Consider the following 16,596-nt stretch of genomic DNA (forward strand, 5'->3'; position numbering starts at 1 on the left):
AGCAAGCTCAATTGACATGACTCCCCCTCGTTAAGCCTTGCACAACAAACAACAGATGAGGTGCTAAAAATAATATGGAGAATAAAGGGAGGGATCTCAGTCTAAAACACTGTCCTGAAAAAAAAAGGTGGGAACATAAACAACTAGGCTTGTCAGACAGCCAAGGATGTGCACTCTGAAAATGAGCTTAAGTCGAAGACAATATTTTGTGAGAGCTGGCTTGGACTCGCTGAGTCAGCCAACAACTCTAAAGAGTATACAAAAGATCATAGGCAGTTTAAGTCTTGAGTTTCACATTTCTCATACTACACACACCCAGAAGACAACAACAGACCACAGATTTGTCCATTTGCCTCAGCCAGTTGAGAGACCTAGGAACCTCACATGCTGATTAAACACTGCCCAGCCCTACCATGGTGAAAATATTGGATATGAAGGGCATTCACAATATGAACAAAACATCAATCATTTTAGTGACAGATTCTTACCATAAGTGTTTTTAATTAACCCAGCAATAGCAACATTTGAGTTTTGTTACAAAAGAGATCACTAGCCTAATCAGCAAAAGGTCACTTCTGGGTCAGTGTCATACATCTGTTTATTGCTTGAGGAAGAGGAAGTGGTGGGCACTGATCTGCAAGGGAAAAGTACCAGATATACAGGAAACACCAACATTAAGTGTCTTAATAGGGCAATGGGCCACGAACCAGAACAGCTTCAATGCACCTTGGCATAGATTCTACAAGTGTCTGGAACTCTACTGGAGGGATGCGTCATTCTTCCATGAGAAATTCCATCATTGGTGTTTTGTTGATGGTGGTGGAAAATGCTGTCTCAGTCGCTGATCCAGAATCTCCTATAAGTGTTAAATTGGGTTGAGGTCCAGTGACTGAGATGGCCATAGGCTTATGGTTGACATTGTTTTCATGTTCATCAAACCATTCAGTGACCACTCGTGCCCTGTGAGAGCATAGTCATGGTAGCCAAAATAATGGCCTGCCCAGCATTTTTATACATGACCCTAAGCATGATGTTAATTGCTTTATTAACTCAGGAATATGTTGCATCACTGTGCAATGCAACTCCTTCAAGGTACTTTTTAGTTAAAATATTTGTTTGATGTGTGTGTGTGTGTGAGAGAGAGAGAGATCACTCAATCACACAAATATTATTCAAACACTGAGAGTGCAGTGGTCCTGAAGACTCCCCTTCTACCTATTCATTGCCCAACATTTGCTGGAGCAATGCTTTCTCCCCACCCGGCAGAAACCCTCAGAACTATGTGGATTAACTGCTGCTGCCTGGAATCAACCAAGCAAGATCCCTCATCGCCCACATGGGTTCAGCTTTATAAATAACGGTCCTCACTTCACTTAACTGAATCTAACAAATGGGGGAAACTGTCTGGATCCTTGACAGTTTCTTCATTATAACCTCAATGCAATTAAACAAGGAAATATCCCCCAACAATGTTGTTAATTCAAAAGATTTTACTTTTCTGAGAAATCAACACCATGACAAAATGCCACAGTCTGACTACCTGATAATTCCCATGCAAATTTTCGAGTTGTGCAAAATTACTTTAAATAGCTGGAAAATCGATATGTAAGACTTCGAATGAAGTCGTCAAACATTTTTACGGAATCGACTGTACTCTCATAACATAGACAAAAGTGAACACTAGGTTTATGAAATATGAGTTTAAAAGAAGTTTCAAATTAGGGTCCAGTACCTTTTCCTTCTCCCTGTCCAAGTTCACTATGGTCACCTTTCAGGGTTTCCGGTGTCTTTCTCTTGATTTACTTCAAGACGTGTCAGTTACCTTGAAAAGTTATGTCTGTATTGAGCGGATGATCGTACAGTGAGTGGACCTCTCTTGCTCCCAGGGTCTCACTGCCACAGATACGCGCTGGATGCCTGCGCGCTCGCTCTCACTGCTGCGTACTAAACCAGGAAGTAAAAATGGTAATGGCCGCGTCTGTACACTACGCACAGAGGAGCTACACCAAAGATTTTTGCCGATACCGTGCTTCAGAAAACGAAGGGCCCCAAGAAGGGGATGTTTTAAAACACAACTATAACCAAAATTCTGCAATAACATATACATACATTCATTTTGTTCTTAATGGTCGACTTATTTTATAATATACTAGTTCGATTAAAAAGTTTAGGCTACATGCTTTCTTTGAAAGAAATGCGACTTCCCTAATAGTAATAGCCTAATAACCCAGTTTACAGCTGGGTCTTAGATTGGACTCTAATCAAAGTAAACGTTCTATAACAGTGACCATGTTATTTTTTGGGGATGCCCAATTGATTCGGAGTTTGGAAATGAAAAAGTTTGTAAAACCTAAATAGTATTTCAAATATGCATAGCTAGCATACAGTTGAAGTCAGAAGTTTACATACACCTTAGCCAAATATATTTAAACTCAGTTTTATCACAATTCCTGACATGTAATCCTAGTAAAAATTCCCTGTCTTAGGTCAGCTGGGATCACCACTTTATTTTAAGAATGTGAAATGTCAGAATAATAGTAGAGAGAATTATTTATTTGAGCTTTTATTTATTTCATTCCCAATGGGACAGAGGTTTACATACACTCAATTAGTATTTGGTAGCATTGCCTTTAAATGGTTTAACTTGGGTCAAACGTTTCGGGTAGCCTTCCACAAGCTACCCACAATAAGTTGGGTGAATGTTGCCCATTCCTCCTGACAGAGCTGGTGTAACTGAGTCAGGTTTGTAGGCCTCCCTGCTCGCGCACGCTTTTTCAGTTCTGCCCACAAATGTTCTATGGGATTGAGGTCAGGGCTTTGTGATGGCCACTCCAATACCCTGACTTTGTTGTCCTTAAGCCATTTTGCCACAACTTTGGAAGTATGCTTGGGGTTATTGTCCATTTGGAAGACCCATTTGCGACCAAGCTTTAACTTCCTGACTGATGTCTAGAGATGTTGCTTCAATATATCCACATCATTTTCCTACTTCATGATGCCATCTATTTTGTGAAGTGCACCAGTCCCTCCTGCAGCAAAGCACCCCCACAACAGGATGCTGCCACCCCCGTGCTTCACGGTTGGGATGGTGTTCTTCGGCTTGCAAGCATCCCCCTTTTTCCTCCTATCATAACGATGGTCATTATGGCCAAACAGTTCTATTTTTGTTTCATCCGACAAGAGGACATTTCTGCAAAAACTATGATATTTGTCCACATGTGCAGTTCAAAACGTAGTCTGGCTTTTTTTATGGTGGTTTTGGAGCAGTGGCTTCTTCCTTACTGAGTGGCCTTTCCTGTTTATGTCAATATAGTTTACTGTGGATATAGATACTTTTGTACCTGTTTCCTCCAGCATCTTGACAAGCTCCTTTGCTGTTGTTCTGGGATTGATTTGCACTTTTCGCACCAAAGTACGTTCATCTCTAGGAGACAGAACGCGTCTCCTTCCTGAGCGATATGACCGCTGCGTGGTCCCATGGTGTTTATACCTGCATAATATTGTTTGTACAGATAAACGTGGTACCTTCAGGCATTTGGAAATTTCTCCCAAAGATGACCCAGACTTGTGTGGGTCCATAATTTTCTTCTGAGGTCTTGGCTGATTTCTCTTGATTTTCCCATGATGTCAAGCAAAGAGGCACTGAGTTTGAAATTGAAATTTGTGGAGTGGTTGAAAAACAAGTTTTAATGACTCCAACCTAAGTGTATGTAAACCTCTGACTTCAACTGTATGCATCTGAAAGTGGGCTTTGTGAAATAGGTGGGTGTATGGAAATCTATAACAGCTAATTGGGCAGATTGGTTGCCACTCAAGACCGTTTTAGAAGTGGCTGCTTGCTGCTTCCTTGTAGCATTTTACCTAACCCTAACTAACCCTTTTCCTAACCTTAACTGCATTGCCCTAACCTGCTAGGTTAGTTCTCCTAACCTGCCATGTTAATTATCTTAACCGGCTATGCTAACCTGCTACATTAGTCCTAACCTGCCCCATTAATTCTCCTAACCTGCCTAACTAGCTTAGATAAGAGCCAATTTATGCTTGATCTGAAAATGTGGTCAGAGACTCCTTATGGAGGGTGTTGATGCAATTGCGGAGACTCCAGAGGCACGTAGTGGCCAAATTGAGCTCTGTACCGCATCACTTTGTGCCTCCAATATTTTTTAACAATGCGGAGGGCGCCGTAGAGCACCACAGTAACATGATTGTTTGACAGTAGGTGGGGGCGGGAGGTCCTGTATAAACACAAACTCACTTCCTTGATAAATTCCTTCACAACAGCTCTGGTCAACAGCTCTGCGCTGCTCAGCAATGCAAGATCATTTTGAATGCCCTGACTTCTGCAGAGGCCGTATCACCATAAATGCTGCACAGCCAATGCAGACAACGGATTGACCATGCAGCGCCTTTAAGATGTTAAGCAGTACTCCCTAAAAACACCCCACTTCGATACAGCTATGACTTTTCGTAGCAGGTTAGGCATATGGTTAGGGTTAGCGAAAATGTTCTCCTAACCTTCTAGGAAAAGACACTTGTATCGAAGTGGCCTGTTTTTAGGGAGTCCTGATGTTAAAGCAGCATGTCCTATTAATTTGAAAGATAAAAAATAAATAGGTATTTTAATCAGAGTATTCATTGATCATGACCTTACCCGATTAAGATAATCAGAGTAAGGCATTTACATTACTAATACCATACATGTAAACCCTGTATGTGGTTGAAACGCACTGCCTAGGTTAGGCTGCCTAATGTTGGCCTAGTGGGGATATTCTTATTCTTCAGATTAGATGCTGTCTGGTGGTGATGGTTGCTGTAGGTGCTAATATGGCCTAATAGTAACAAATAAAATAACATTTTATTTGTCCCATGCTTCATAAACAACAGGTGTAGATTAACAGTGAAATGCTGATTTACGGGCCCTTCCCAGCAACACAGAGAGAAATAATAGAAAAGTAAAACACGTAATAATCTATACCTGGTGTACCAGTACAGAGTCGATATGCAGGGGTACGAGGTAATTAAGGTAGAAATGTACATATAACTATAAATAAAGTGATAATGAACAGTAGCATCAGCGTATGTGATGAGTCAAAAAGTTAGTCCAAAAAGGGTCAATGCAGATAGTCCGGGTAGCAATTTGGTTAACTATTTAACTAACTATTTAGCAGTCTTGTAAAGGGCCGTACGCATTACCCTTTGTAGCGCCTCGCGGTCAGATGCCAAGCAGTTATCATACCAAGCGGGGACGCAGCAAGTCAAGAAGCTCTCAATAGTGCAGCTGTAGAACCTTTTGAGGATCTGAGGTCCATGACAAATCTTTTCAGCCTCCTGAGAGGGAAGAGGCATTGTCGTGCCCTGTTTATGACTGTGTTGGTTTGTTTGGACCATGATAGATCCTTATTCATGTGGACACCGAGGAACCCGCTCCACTACAGCCCTGTTGATGTGAATGGGGACATGCTCGGCCCTCCGTTTCCTGTAATCCACTATCAGCTCCTATGTCTTGCTGACGTTGAAGGAGAGGTTGTTGTCCTGGCACCGTACTGCAAGGTCTCTGACCTCCTCCCTATAGGCTGTCTCATCGTCGTAGGTGATCAGGCTTACCGCCGTTGTGTCGTCGGCACGCAGTCGTGGGTGAAGAGGGAGTACAGGAGGGGACTAAGCATGCACCCCTGAGGGGCCCCTATGTCGACGATCAGCGTGGTGGGTGGCCCATCAAGAAGTCCAGGATCAAGTTGAAGAGGGAGTTGTTCAGTACCAGGGTCCTTAGCTTAGTGATGAGCTAGCTTGGAGGGCACTATGGTGTTGAAAGCTGAGCTGTAGTAAATGAGCAGCATTCTCACATAAGTGTTTGTCTTGTCCAGGTGGGAAAGGACCATGAGGGGTGCAATAGAACTTGCGTCATCTTTGGATCTGTTAGGGAGGTATGTGAATTGGAGTGGACTGTCTCATTGTTAGTGTAGTAAGATGGCACCGACAGATTTGGCAGTTCTGCTTCTAGCTCCTAAGCAACTTTGCAGTATTTATTTTGTTGTTGTATAATTTCTTACATTTTTAGTCCAGAACATTTTTCGTGTTTTACATACAGCCGGAAATAATTTTGGGATATCAGAGCGGCACAAGCATTTCGCTACACCCGCAATAACATCTGCTAAATATGTATATGTGACCAATTCAATCTTATTTTATTTGGTGTGAGCCATGACCAGCCTTTCAAAGCATTTCATGGCTACAGTTGTGAGTGCTACGGGGCGATAGTCATTTAGACAAGTTACCTTGGCATTCTTGGGCACAGGGACTATGGTGGTCTGCTTGAAACACGTAGGTATTACAGGTTGGGTCAGGGTGTCGCACCCTGATCTGTTTTACCTGTCTTTGTTTATTGTCTCCAACCCCTCCAGGTGTCGCCCATCTTCCCTGTTGCCAGTTCGTCTTGTCTGTCACGTTTACCAGCATTTTGTCCTGTCAGCTGTCTTTTCCCAGCCTCTCTTTTTTTTTGCCCTCCTGGTTTTTGACCCTTGCCCGTCCAGGCCCTAAACCGCCCGCCTGACCACTCTGCCTGCCCCTAACCCTGAGCCTGCCTACTGTCCGGTACCTCTGCCGACCTCTGCCTGACCTGACACTGAGCCCGCCTGCCGCCCTGTACCTTTGCCTCTTTTTTCTGCAATAAACATTGTTACTTCGACACGGTCTGGACTTGGGTCTTACCTGATTCCTGATACAGGGAGAGGTTGCCAGCTGGTCAGCGCATGCTATGAGTACGCGTTCTGGTAATCCGTCTGGCCCTGCGGCCTTGTGAATGTTAACCTGTTTAAAGGTCTTACTGACATCGTCTACGGGGAGTGTGATCACACAGCCATCCGGAACAGATGATGCTCTCATGCATGGTTCAGTGTTGCTTGCATCGAAGCGAGCATAGAAGACATTTAGTAGACAACTGTTGTAGTAACAGCAACTTGTCAGCATTATTATCCTACTTAATTCCTTTGCATGTCTCCTATGCATATTACACATACACTTGACTTGTTATTAGTGGTAGTAGTTAGTTAATCCAGACCGCCCTCTGTAGGTGATTTTGAGGGCATGCACTAGCCCTGTTCTGACATGTGGCCTCCAACAAAGAGATATCTGAAATGGAATGCTGTTCCATGTAACCATTAAAACCTCCACCATAGCCTCACTGCTGGAGGGCCGTGGTCGACAGTTGGATACAGAAAACTGGGTGAGCTGTGTCAGATGGTTGTAAATATTGAAATTGTGCTATTTTTTATTTCTGCCTTTTCATGAAACAAAAGGTAGTATAGTAGAAAGGGTTTCATGTAGCTGAGGTGAGGAAGTAGCTTAGTGAAGATTCCAGGGCTGTATCAATCAACCCACATAGTTTTCCTGAACCCTCACTCGTGCCCTCACTCAGCAGTGCTGATGCATATTCTCTGTCACCTATACAGATCGACAGACTCAGCAGCTCTCTGTCTCTGAGGCCATTCTACTAAGATCTCTGACTTCTTTCCTCAGTTCCAGTGAAATAGTGTATGGTGAGTCCATCTCATTTAAAAAGCCAGTTCTGTCTTTTTCTTCACTCATTTTCAGTTGAGGAATTAGGATGAATCTCTTTTAACCAAATCAAGGATTTTGTTTCGGCTGTATTTTGGAGATGGAAAAAAGATCAAGTTGAAAGTCTATTACTTGAATGTACTTTGAAGTATACAATACAATATTTTAGACTGCATTTCTATCAATAATATATGTAAAAGATTGTTCTTGAAATGTTCCTTTTCTATGACTTGTTTCCTTATAACCAGTGTCTTAAACAGATTTAAAACTGTTAATATGTTTCTATTAGAAGAGTTTGTGCTGTAACACAGGCAATATGGGTTCACCGCAGTGCGCAAAGACATTCTAGCTGTGGCTTCAAAAGTAGAGATTATATTTATAAATAGTTGCTTTCATTGTGTATATGAATAGAAAACCAAAAGTGGGTACGATTTTCAAGTAGACACACCCGTGTTTCATGTGTGTCGTTACTGCTTGTAATTTTCTTTTGAATTATACTGTAGATTCTATTTTGAGACTTGCTGGCACTTGTAATCAGACAAATATGACAAAATAGGTTACTGTGCTTTGTATGAAAATAAGGGGCTGTATTTTTATGACGTTTTAAACAGAGACTCATTCTCAACTAGACGACAGACTAACCTTCATACTTCTTTGAAATATTCTGAACATAATGCAATCCAGTAATGGGTTCTATAAGAATCTATAAGAAACAACTTGATTGGCCTGTTGGGATAGAGCCCTGGTTTAAACCTTATTGGCCAAACTGTGCCCTGACGATGTGTGGCTGACTTGGGAAATTTCATTCTATATATTGGCTAACTCATTACAGAGGTGCCACAACCCAGATCACTAAGACTGATGTGTTGTCGTTCCAGGGAGAATTAGAGAGTTAGGGGTCACAAAATACTTGATTACCCTCTTGGGTTTGGTCTTAAGCTCGACTGGCTGAATATGGCTGGGTGAGGGGCAATTGTCAGCTACCCAGCAAGTCAAGCATTTTGCAAGCTGCATGAAACAATAGCAGAACAAGAAATTCAAAAAGCTTGATTTGAAATCAGCAATAGTCTTCTACGTTTCGGAAAAATATGCGCATTAAGTCCCTTATTGATTTTCCATTGAAGTAAGCCATTTCTAAATATTATTTGTTTTCTAGGTAGCGGTCTCAGCCACATACTTTAAATGAACTACTTATTAGAGTCGTCCACCATTTTAATGTATGTTTGATGTTTGTAGGCCTATTTGTGGTTGTTTCTGCATACACTGTAGGTGTTCTTAAGCAACATTGTGTGGTCTCTTTGTTCTCTAAAGTCCTACACCACTATATAAAAAACAATATTGTCACATTGAACACATTTATATTTAGTAGTAGCCAAAGCGATCCCTAAAAATAGCTAGGTATTGTGTATCTAATGATTTAGGAATGTTTTTGTTAGCATAACTTACAGAACAGATCATGTTTCTGATATAACGTTTCTTTTCAATCATCTTTTGAACACTCTAATGGTAAAACATGATGGGCTATTATTTATATGACTATGATTACATATGAAATACATGGCAAATATGTATTATTGTTACAGATCATGGCCATGTGCCAACGACTGAATTTAGCAAAGCTGAGTTTACTGCTTATAGTTGATTAATGTAATGCCTTAAACCAAGGGCCCTCTATCATGTTATCCTCTGTGGTACAGTGGACAAGGCATTTCTATTGTAGAGCTCACAGTCACAAGTACTTGCATGGGAAAAGTTGTGTTTCAGAACACAGTTCTGCTATCTCTCCGCTCTTTAAATCTATGGCCTTCAGCCTGCCGAGAGGACCTGGGACTCCTCTAAGGGTCGGCCGGTTCAGCCGTCCAACCTGCTGCTACTGTATGCCCTATATTGGCTCAGCTGTAAACCCCAACCAACCTCCGGGCAAAGCACTACTGAGAATGCAGGGTCTACCAGGGGAGAACGTAGGCCTACAGCTGGTTTTGATGTGAGTTTAATGTCTTGTGGGAAAAAAGTAATTTTGTTGGAATGTAACGTTTGAATATTAACAGCATGGGTAATGTTTGTAGAAGTGTATTGGAAAAAGTGCTGATGCAGTTCAATATCCATCACACTGTCAGTCTCTGTTTTGTAAAGTAACATCTGGGTTGCTCTATATATTGTTAGGGAAATTTGTCTTGGTTGGTTTGTTTTCCTTATGAAGCAGTATAACATTCAAAAATAGTTTTATTAAGCAATAAGGTCTGAGGAGGTGTGGTATATGGCCAACATACCACGGCTAAGGGCTGTTCTTGTGCACGACGCAACGCGGAGTGCCTGGACACAGCCCTTAGCCGTGGTATATTGGCCATTTATAAAAGAGATTATAAACTAGGTGGTTCGAGCCCTGAATGCTGATTGGCTGAAAGCCGTGGCATATCAGACCGTATACCATGGGTATGACAAAATGTTTATTTTTACTGCTCTAATTATGTTGGTAACCAATTTATAACAGCAATAAGGAACGTTGGGTGTTTGTGATATACTGTATGGCTAATATACCACGGTTAAGGGCTGTGTATCCAGGCACTCCGCGTTGCGTTGTACATAAGAACAGCTCTTAGCCGTGGTATATTGGCCATAAACCACACCCCCTCGGGCCTTATTGCTTTAATATATTGTGTATTCCCTTATCAGAAGTTTATCTCCATTTAGGTTTTCTGTTCTGGACTGGAAGGAAAGAAACATCAGGGAAGAGAATTGGGGTGGTCAAAAGCAAACAGCATATTTATGCTCCGATTACTGAGCTAGTGGTGAGACATTTATGGTTTTGTCTATGTGTTCACTCGTAAATTCAGGGAACTAGAAAAGAAAATGTGGACATTTCCTCGTCAACAAGTCTCTTGTTGACAATACATCTTCTTCTCTGACAGATTGGTTTTTATGCTCAACATCTTTCCATTTGCATGGGAACTGACTTTCATGGCTCTTCTCAAGTACTTTATTCTTTCGTTCAGACTTTTAGCTGATTCCGCTCATAAAATACAAGGATAAGAAAGACAGGAAATAAAAATAAACACAAGTCAGTTTTAGCCATTCACATCAATGGAATTTCAGAAATGTCAACAGGTGCATACTAAAGGCACAGTTTTGACAGTGCAACATGTCTTTGTACCACTGTCCCTTGTGGGGATTTGAAGCTCTCCGGCCATGGTGGAGTTTATGTATGCTGCGGCAGATTGCGTCTCTCTGTGGCTCTGTGTCTGTGTGTCCGGCGTGGATGTGAGCATACTGTCACAGGTACTGTACGTCCAGGAAACTGTGGTTGAATCACAACACAGTTTTAAAAGCATAAACACAAACATAGACACACATAGACAAAGATGACCCAGTCTTTACCTTCACCCTCCTTTTGACATATATCACCTCATAGAATCATTTCACAAAGCACAGGACTTCATCTCTAAAACAATACATCAAATATTGGCCATGGGCCATAAGTTTGCACTTTTTTACAAGAAAAATAGGAATGAAGAGTTCCCATAAGGAGCTGCTAGTATATTGTGTATCATGTAATAAACTGAAGTTTGATTTTAGCAGTTGATTCAAACTACAAACCAAACCAAGGAAAACCACCCTGACCTATGACTCACACCAACAGTTAACATTTTTGATTTGCTAAAGCTTCCATTTTCCAAAATGAGGCTGTCAATTTAAACGGAAAAGAGGAAGTTATGTGAAAACCGCAAATAGAAAACTCAGTACATCACTATGCTAACTGATTCAACTGTTTATTTTGCCTACTAGACTTCTTTTATTTCTGCTTCTGTGCGTGAATATCATGTCATCTTGATAGTTGTCTGGTGTGCGTTTAAAAAGTTATGATACTCATCTGTGTCTTACCCACCAACAGGCATTTTCCACTTGTTATCAAATAAAGCTACCTCACAGCAGAGCAGACACCAGCTGCTTTGATGGTAATTGCACTGACTGCAGTCTACACTTCTTTTAAATTCTCCTGATAGTCAGAATAAAGCACAAATTAGTTTAAACAAATACTGATGGGGGATACAACTTAAATATTTTGTTTCTGTATTTTCATGTGTCTATAAAGGACATTTGTTTTCATAATCTTCATTGAAATGTGCAGCAGTGTGTTGAACAGCTCAGGGAAAATGTGAGAAACAGCAGCACCTGTTCAGCGTAAGAGTGAGAAACTGAAGACTTGGAGAAGGAGGATGGGGGCGGGTGCATTTCCTGTTGTGGCTGTGCTTAACACCAGTCTGTGCCGGTGTAGAGAAACACGCATAGCCTACTATTTCTCTCACTTACTGCACCCAGAACAGCCCAACCACACAAATACCCCAGATACTCCTCTGGATCCCTGAGATGGAGTTTCTGATGAAGACTGTAGACTGTCATCAACAACCTCAATTAGAGAAAAACTATGATCTGGAAAACATACTGTAGTTAGCATTACTTATGGTCATTTGAATATTGTGAAAATAATAATGCATTATTATTTTCCATTCTCTCTCTGTATAGATCTTTAATCAGGAGCTTCCAGACATCTCCAACCCTTCCAACTGAGGAGTCTTCCCTCGTACTTCCTGAGGAGACTCAGACATGGCGACAGACCCTGCGACAGAACTGCCATTCTTCTACGGCAGCATCAGTCGCTCGGAGGCTGAGGAGCACCTGAAGCTGGCAGGCATGGCAGACGGGCTGTTCTTGCTGCGCCAGTGTCTACGGAGCCTGGGCGGCTACGTGATCTCCCTGATTTGGGACCTGGACTTCCACCACTACTCTGTGGAGAAACAACTCAATGGCACCTACTGTATTGCGGGTGGCAAGCCCCACTGTGGGCCAGCGGAGCTCTGTGAGTTCTACAGTAAGGACTCAGATGGCCTGGTGTGCAATCTGAAGAAGCCCTGTCTGCGCTCACCAGACAACCCCATTAGAGCAGGCGTATTTGATAACCTGAGGGACAACATGCTGAGGGAGTATGTACGACAGACATGGAACCTGGAGGTGAGGGTTGGCTGAAGAATAGGCAGCAGGGTCACACCAACAGCATCTCTGATGCCCTGTAGAACCTTGGCACGAGTAGGATAACTGTTGTTAGTCTGCTGGCCCTGCTGGCCCTGTGTAGGCTCAGGTTGACTAACTGTCTATCTGTGTTCAGGGGGAGGCCATGGAGCAGGCCATCATCAGCCAGGCCCCACAGCTGGAGAAGCTGATCGCCACCACTGCCCATGAGAGGATGCCCTGGTACCACGGCAAGATCCCTCGCCAGGAGGGGGAGAGGCGACTCTATTCCAGGGCACAGCCAGACGGAAAGTTCCTGTGAGTCATTTAATATATTTTAGTTCAATTCCATCCAAAAGTCCCTGTCGTGGTAATTCTTACACAGGGACACTCAAAGTCAATCTTAAATGAGTCATTATTACAATCAGCGTACTGGAGAAGTTCCAACAAACTTGATGCACCACAGGAAATGTCTGTCAGGAGCTCTAACGGGGCAGTCCCATTAGTTCCCTTATATACAAACATATATATTAGATCCCTTATATACAAACATAACAATTTACATCACATCCCAAAACACTCACAACAATGATTATAATGTTTTTTTTTCTCATCAGAGTCAGAGACAGGGAAGAGTCCGGCACCTTTGCCCTTTCTTTGGTGTACGGAAAAACGGCCTACCATTACCAGATCCTACATGACAAATCAGGGAAGTACTCCATGCCAGAGGGAACCAAATTTGACACTGTGTGGCAGGTAGACTGTTCTGTCTTCTTCAACAAATTGGTTCAAATGTATTATGTCTGCTACCTCATGTTAAAGTTTACCCCACTCTCCCTCCCTTCTACACTGCAGCTGGTTGAGTATCTTAAGATGAAGCCTGATGGGCTAGTGACAGTTCTGAGGGAACCATGTGTGAACCGCAACAATGCCAAACGTACTGAACCAACATTTTGTTCTCAAGTGAATCAAAATCATCACATTCTTCTTATCCTTTCACAAAATGTGTCCCCTATGCAATTTAATTAATTGTCTTATTTTTCAAATCCATTTTCAGAGACTCCGGTTGTGCCCTCAGGGGTGAGTGTCAAGAACATTTTATAATTTATCCATGGTAGATACAGTACTTTCCAACTTCATTCACACAGATCTACTGAATACAGTACATTTCTTTCAGAGGTTGTCCAGAACAAATAGATACACACCGCCACCTGGAGGTAGGTCACTAACATTACAACAGACACACATGGCCTTTCCACCAAAATACACATTAAAAAATCATTGAATGTGTCTTTATGTCATTTACCTGTGGTTTGGCCCTTTCTTACAGTACCTCTGGGGGGCTCCACGGAAGTCAACACTTCGCCCCCCACAGACCGTCAGATGCTGCCCATGGACTGCAGTGAATTTGTCAACCCTTACCATGACCCCAATGACCTGAAGAAGTTCTTCATCAATAGGGAGCAGCTGATGATTGATGAGGTGGAGCTCGGCTCAGGCAACTTTGGCTGTGTCAAGAAAGGAGTCTTCAAGACAAATAAGTGAGGGGGGGTGGGGGGTGCTGCTTCTTGGATGAATGAAAACAAAACATCAGAACCTGAGTTTAGGACCAATAACCTCATGCCTAGAGCCACTTATAACAACTGGTAACTACGTTTTATGTCACAGAGGTGTATAATTATTTTTATTGAGAAAGTGAGCTGATCAGGAAAAATTCTGAACCCTAGTTAGAGGCTAACATTTAGAACAACATGGGGCCCTATTGATAACATATGACAAATGATTGTGTGCTTCCAGGGGCCACACGGATGTGGCCATCAAGGTGCTGAAGAGTGAGAATGAGAAGCTGGTGAAAGATGAGATGATGAGGGAGGCGGAGATCATGCACCAACTGAGTAACCCTTACATCGTCCGCATGCTGGGGCTCTGCCAGGCTGAGTGCCTGATGCTGGTGATGGAGATGGCTTCTGCTGGGCCACTCAACAAGTTCCTCTCCAGCAATAAGTAAGGGCAATTATTTCACACGTGTAGTACAGTATATCATAAGGCATGTTTTTCTAGTGACATTGATCATAGAGAGTTATGGAAATGCAATTAATGATAGCCCTGCTATTACTCAAACAGTGATGATGAGCTCAGCAAAGTGAAGCTAAATACCATGAGAATTGAGTTTATTTGAGTTCCCTTTCTGTCTCTCTACCTCTCAGGGATAAGGTCACAGTGGAGAACATTGTGGGGCTGATGCACCAGGTGTCTATGGGAATGAAATACCTGGAGGAGAAGAACTTTGTGCACAGAGACCTGGCAGCTCGCAATGTCCTGCTGGTCAACCAACAGTTCGCCAAGATCAGTGACTTTGGCCTGTCCAAGGCTTTGGGTGCTGATGACAACTATTACAAGGTAGAAGTCTCTTGCATGTGTCATGTGCTATAATGTTAAGTTGCTCTGTTTTATATAGTTAAATTATGCAGTTCTTCATATGTACATTATTCATGTGGTATGGTAAGCATGTGTGTGCGTGGGTACATAGGCACGCACTGCAGGAAAATGGCCGCTGAAGTGGTATGCTCCAGAATGCATGAATTTCCACAAATTCTCCAGCAAGAGTGATGTCTGGAGCTTCGGTGTCACCATGTGGGAAGCCTTTTCTTTTGGAGGGAAACCATACAAGGTACTATCTGTACAGCAGCAGCAAAATCTATACACAACAAACATTTAAAGATGTATACTGCTGCCTAGTGGTTAGAGAGTTGGGCCAGTTACTGAAAGGTTGCTAGATCAAATCCCCGAACTGACAAGGTAAAAATCTGTTGTTCTGCCCCTGAACAAGGCAGTTAACCCACTGTTCCTAGCCTGTCATTGTAAATAAGAATTTGTTCTTAACTGACTTGCCTAGTTAAATAAAGGTTCAATAATAACAGCCTCCAACAAAGGAGCTGTTGAGATTATCTTCATCTGTCTTTTTACCACATGTGATCAGAAAATGAAAGGTCCTGAGGTGATCAGTTTCATTGCCAGTGGGAGCCGCATGGAATGTCCATCTGGATGTCCAGATAAAATGTATGCTCTGATGAAGGACTGCTGGACATACAAGTAAGTGAGAAACCAGAGACCTATTCATTTTCACGCCACATGCTACTAGACCACACTGCTGCCCAAAGGAGATCCATCAAGTCTAAAGTGTCTGATCTTTCTCTTCTCAGACACGAGGACCGGCCAGGCTTTGTGAAGGTGGAGGAGCGCATGCGAGGCTTTTATTACTCTATATCCAACAAAACTCTGCCTGAGGGGACCACAGACGCTGCTGAGCCTCTCAAATAGTCCAGGGACAAGATACACTCTGTCCCCGCACCACACAATGCATTCTTTGAGACAGACAATGCGCCTCTTATGAACTGGGAACAAGCTGACGGCTTCAGAAACAGGCAGCAACAGTAAACAGCTAAACAAGCCTTATTGACGCAAATGTGAGTCTGTAATGAAAGTAATTCATATTAGAACAGCCTTTTTTATTAGCTCAGGACTGCATCATTTGTTGGTTTGAATGTTTTGGAAGAAACTAAAAAAAATGGTACATGTTAGAATTGTAAAACTGCATATTGAAAGTGTAATTCCCTGAGAATATAATTAGGTCTAGTGTGAATTCTGTTTCTATTTATGTGCTTTAGCTCTCTATACATTTGTTAACACGTCATGATGAATAAAACATGTCACAGAATATGGTGTATGTATATCAAGTAATTGAGGAAATTATTTTTTTTATAAATTATGAAACAGAATTTAAGATCAGAAATATGGGATTCATTTAGTTTTTGAGTTGTGAAATTGTCTACATTTTCACAATATCGGTTACCAAGTTTGTCACTTCCACGAGAGATTGACATTTTCACAACACTTTAAAATCGAAAACTATGAGGAAACGATTAAACCCATAGCTATATCATCGACACAACAGTCTTGCTTAGATTAATATGATGTCAAACAATTCACTTTGTTTGAATTATCAAGATACTTGTAGGCATATCATTAGGCTACATA

General features: G+C 42.1%; 2 protein-coding genes across 6 annotated transcripts in view; one reads left to right on the plus strand and one right to left on the minus strand.

The window, feature by feature from the left end:
* adamts10 (ADAM metallopeptidase with thrombospondin type 1 motif, 10) overlaps window positions 1–1,936 on the minus strand; it is a 54,665-nt gene extending 52,729 nt beyond the window's left edge. Inside the window, exon 1 of one of the 2 annotated variants that reach the window (XM_042322129.1) lies at window positions 1,733–1,936. The gene's annotated coding sequence lies outside the window, so the exon portion shown is untranslated. The remainder of the gene's footprint in view (window positions 1–1,732) is intronic. The other variant, XM_042322130.1, reaches the window with a different exon arrangement.
* A 5,191-nt stretch (window positions 1,937–7,127) lies between these two features.
* LOC112250942 (tyrosine-protein kinase ZAP-70) lies at window positions 7,128–16,273 on the plus strand. Of its 4 annotated transcripts, XM_024421509.2 has the most exons (15): window positions 7,128–7,222; window positions 7,449–7,535; window positions 11,444–11,507; window positions 12,076–12,561; window positions 12,716–12,876; window positions 13,176–13,314; window positions 13,414–13,495; window positions 13,616–13,638; window positions 13,736–13,775; window positions 13,889–14,099; window positions 14,356–14,562; window positions 14,766–14,958; window positions 15,089–15,229; window positions 15,539–15,651; window positions 15,762–16,273. In XM_024421509.2, the coding sequence occupies exons 4-15, from the start codon at window positions 12,157–12,159 to the stop codon at window positions 15,877–15,879; spliced, it is 1,833 nt and encodes a 610-aa protein (XP_024277277.1). In that variant the 5' UTR covers window positions 7,128–7,222; window positions 7,449–7,535; window positions 11,444–11,507; window positions 12,076–12,156; the 3' UTR covers window positions 15,880–16,273. The 4 variants fall into 4 exon arrangements, with proteins under 4 accessions (XP_024277277.1, XP_024277275.1, XP_042178065.1 ...); XM_024421507.2 differs by lacking the exon at window positions 11,444–11,507; XM_042322132.1 differs by lacking the exons at window positions 7,128–7,222; window positions 7,449–7,535 and adding an exon at window positions 10,198–10,343.
* The last annotated feature ends 323 nt before the right edge of the window (window positions 16,274–16,596 follow it).

This window comes from Oncorhynchus tshawytscha, linkage group LG05 (genome assembly GCF_018296145.1).
Source record: "Oncorhynchus tshawytscha isolate Ot180627B linkage group LG05, Otsh_v2.0, whole genome shotgun sequence".
In the NCBI taxonomy this organism is placed as follows: domain Eukaryota; kingdom Metazoa; phylum Chordata; class Actinopteri; order Salmoniformes; family Salmonidae; genus Oncorhynchus; species Oncorhynchus tshawytscha.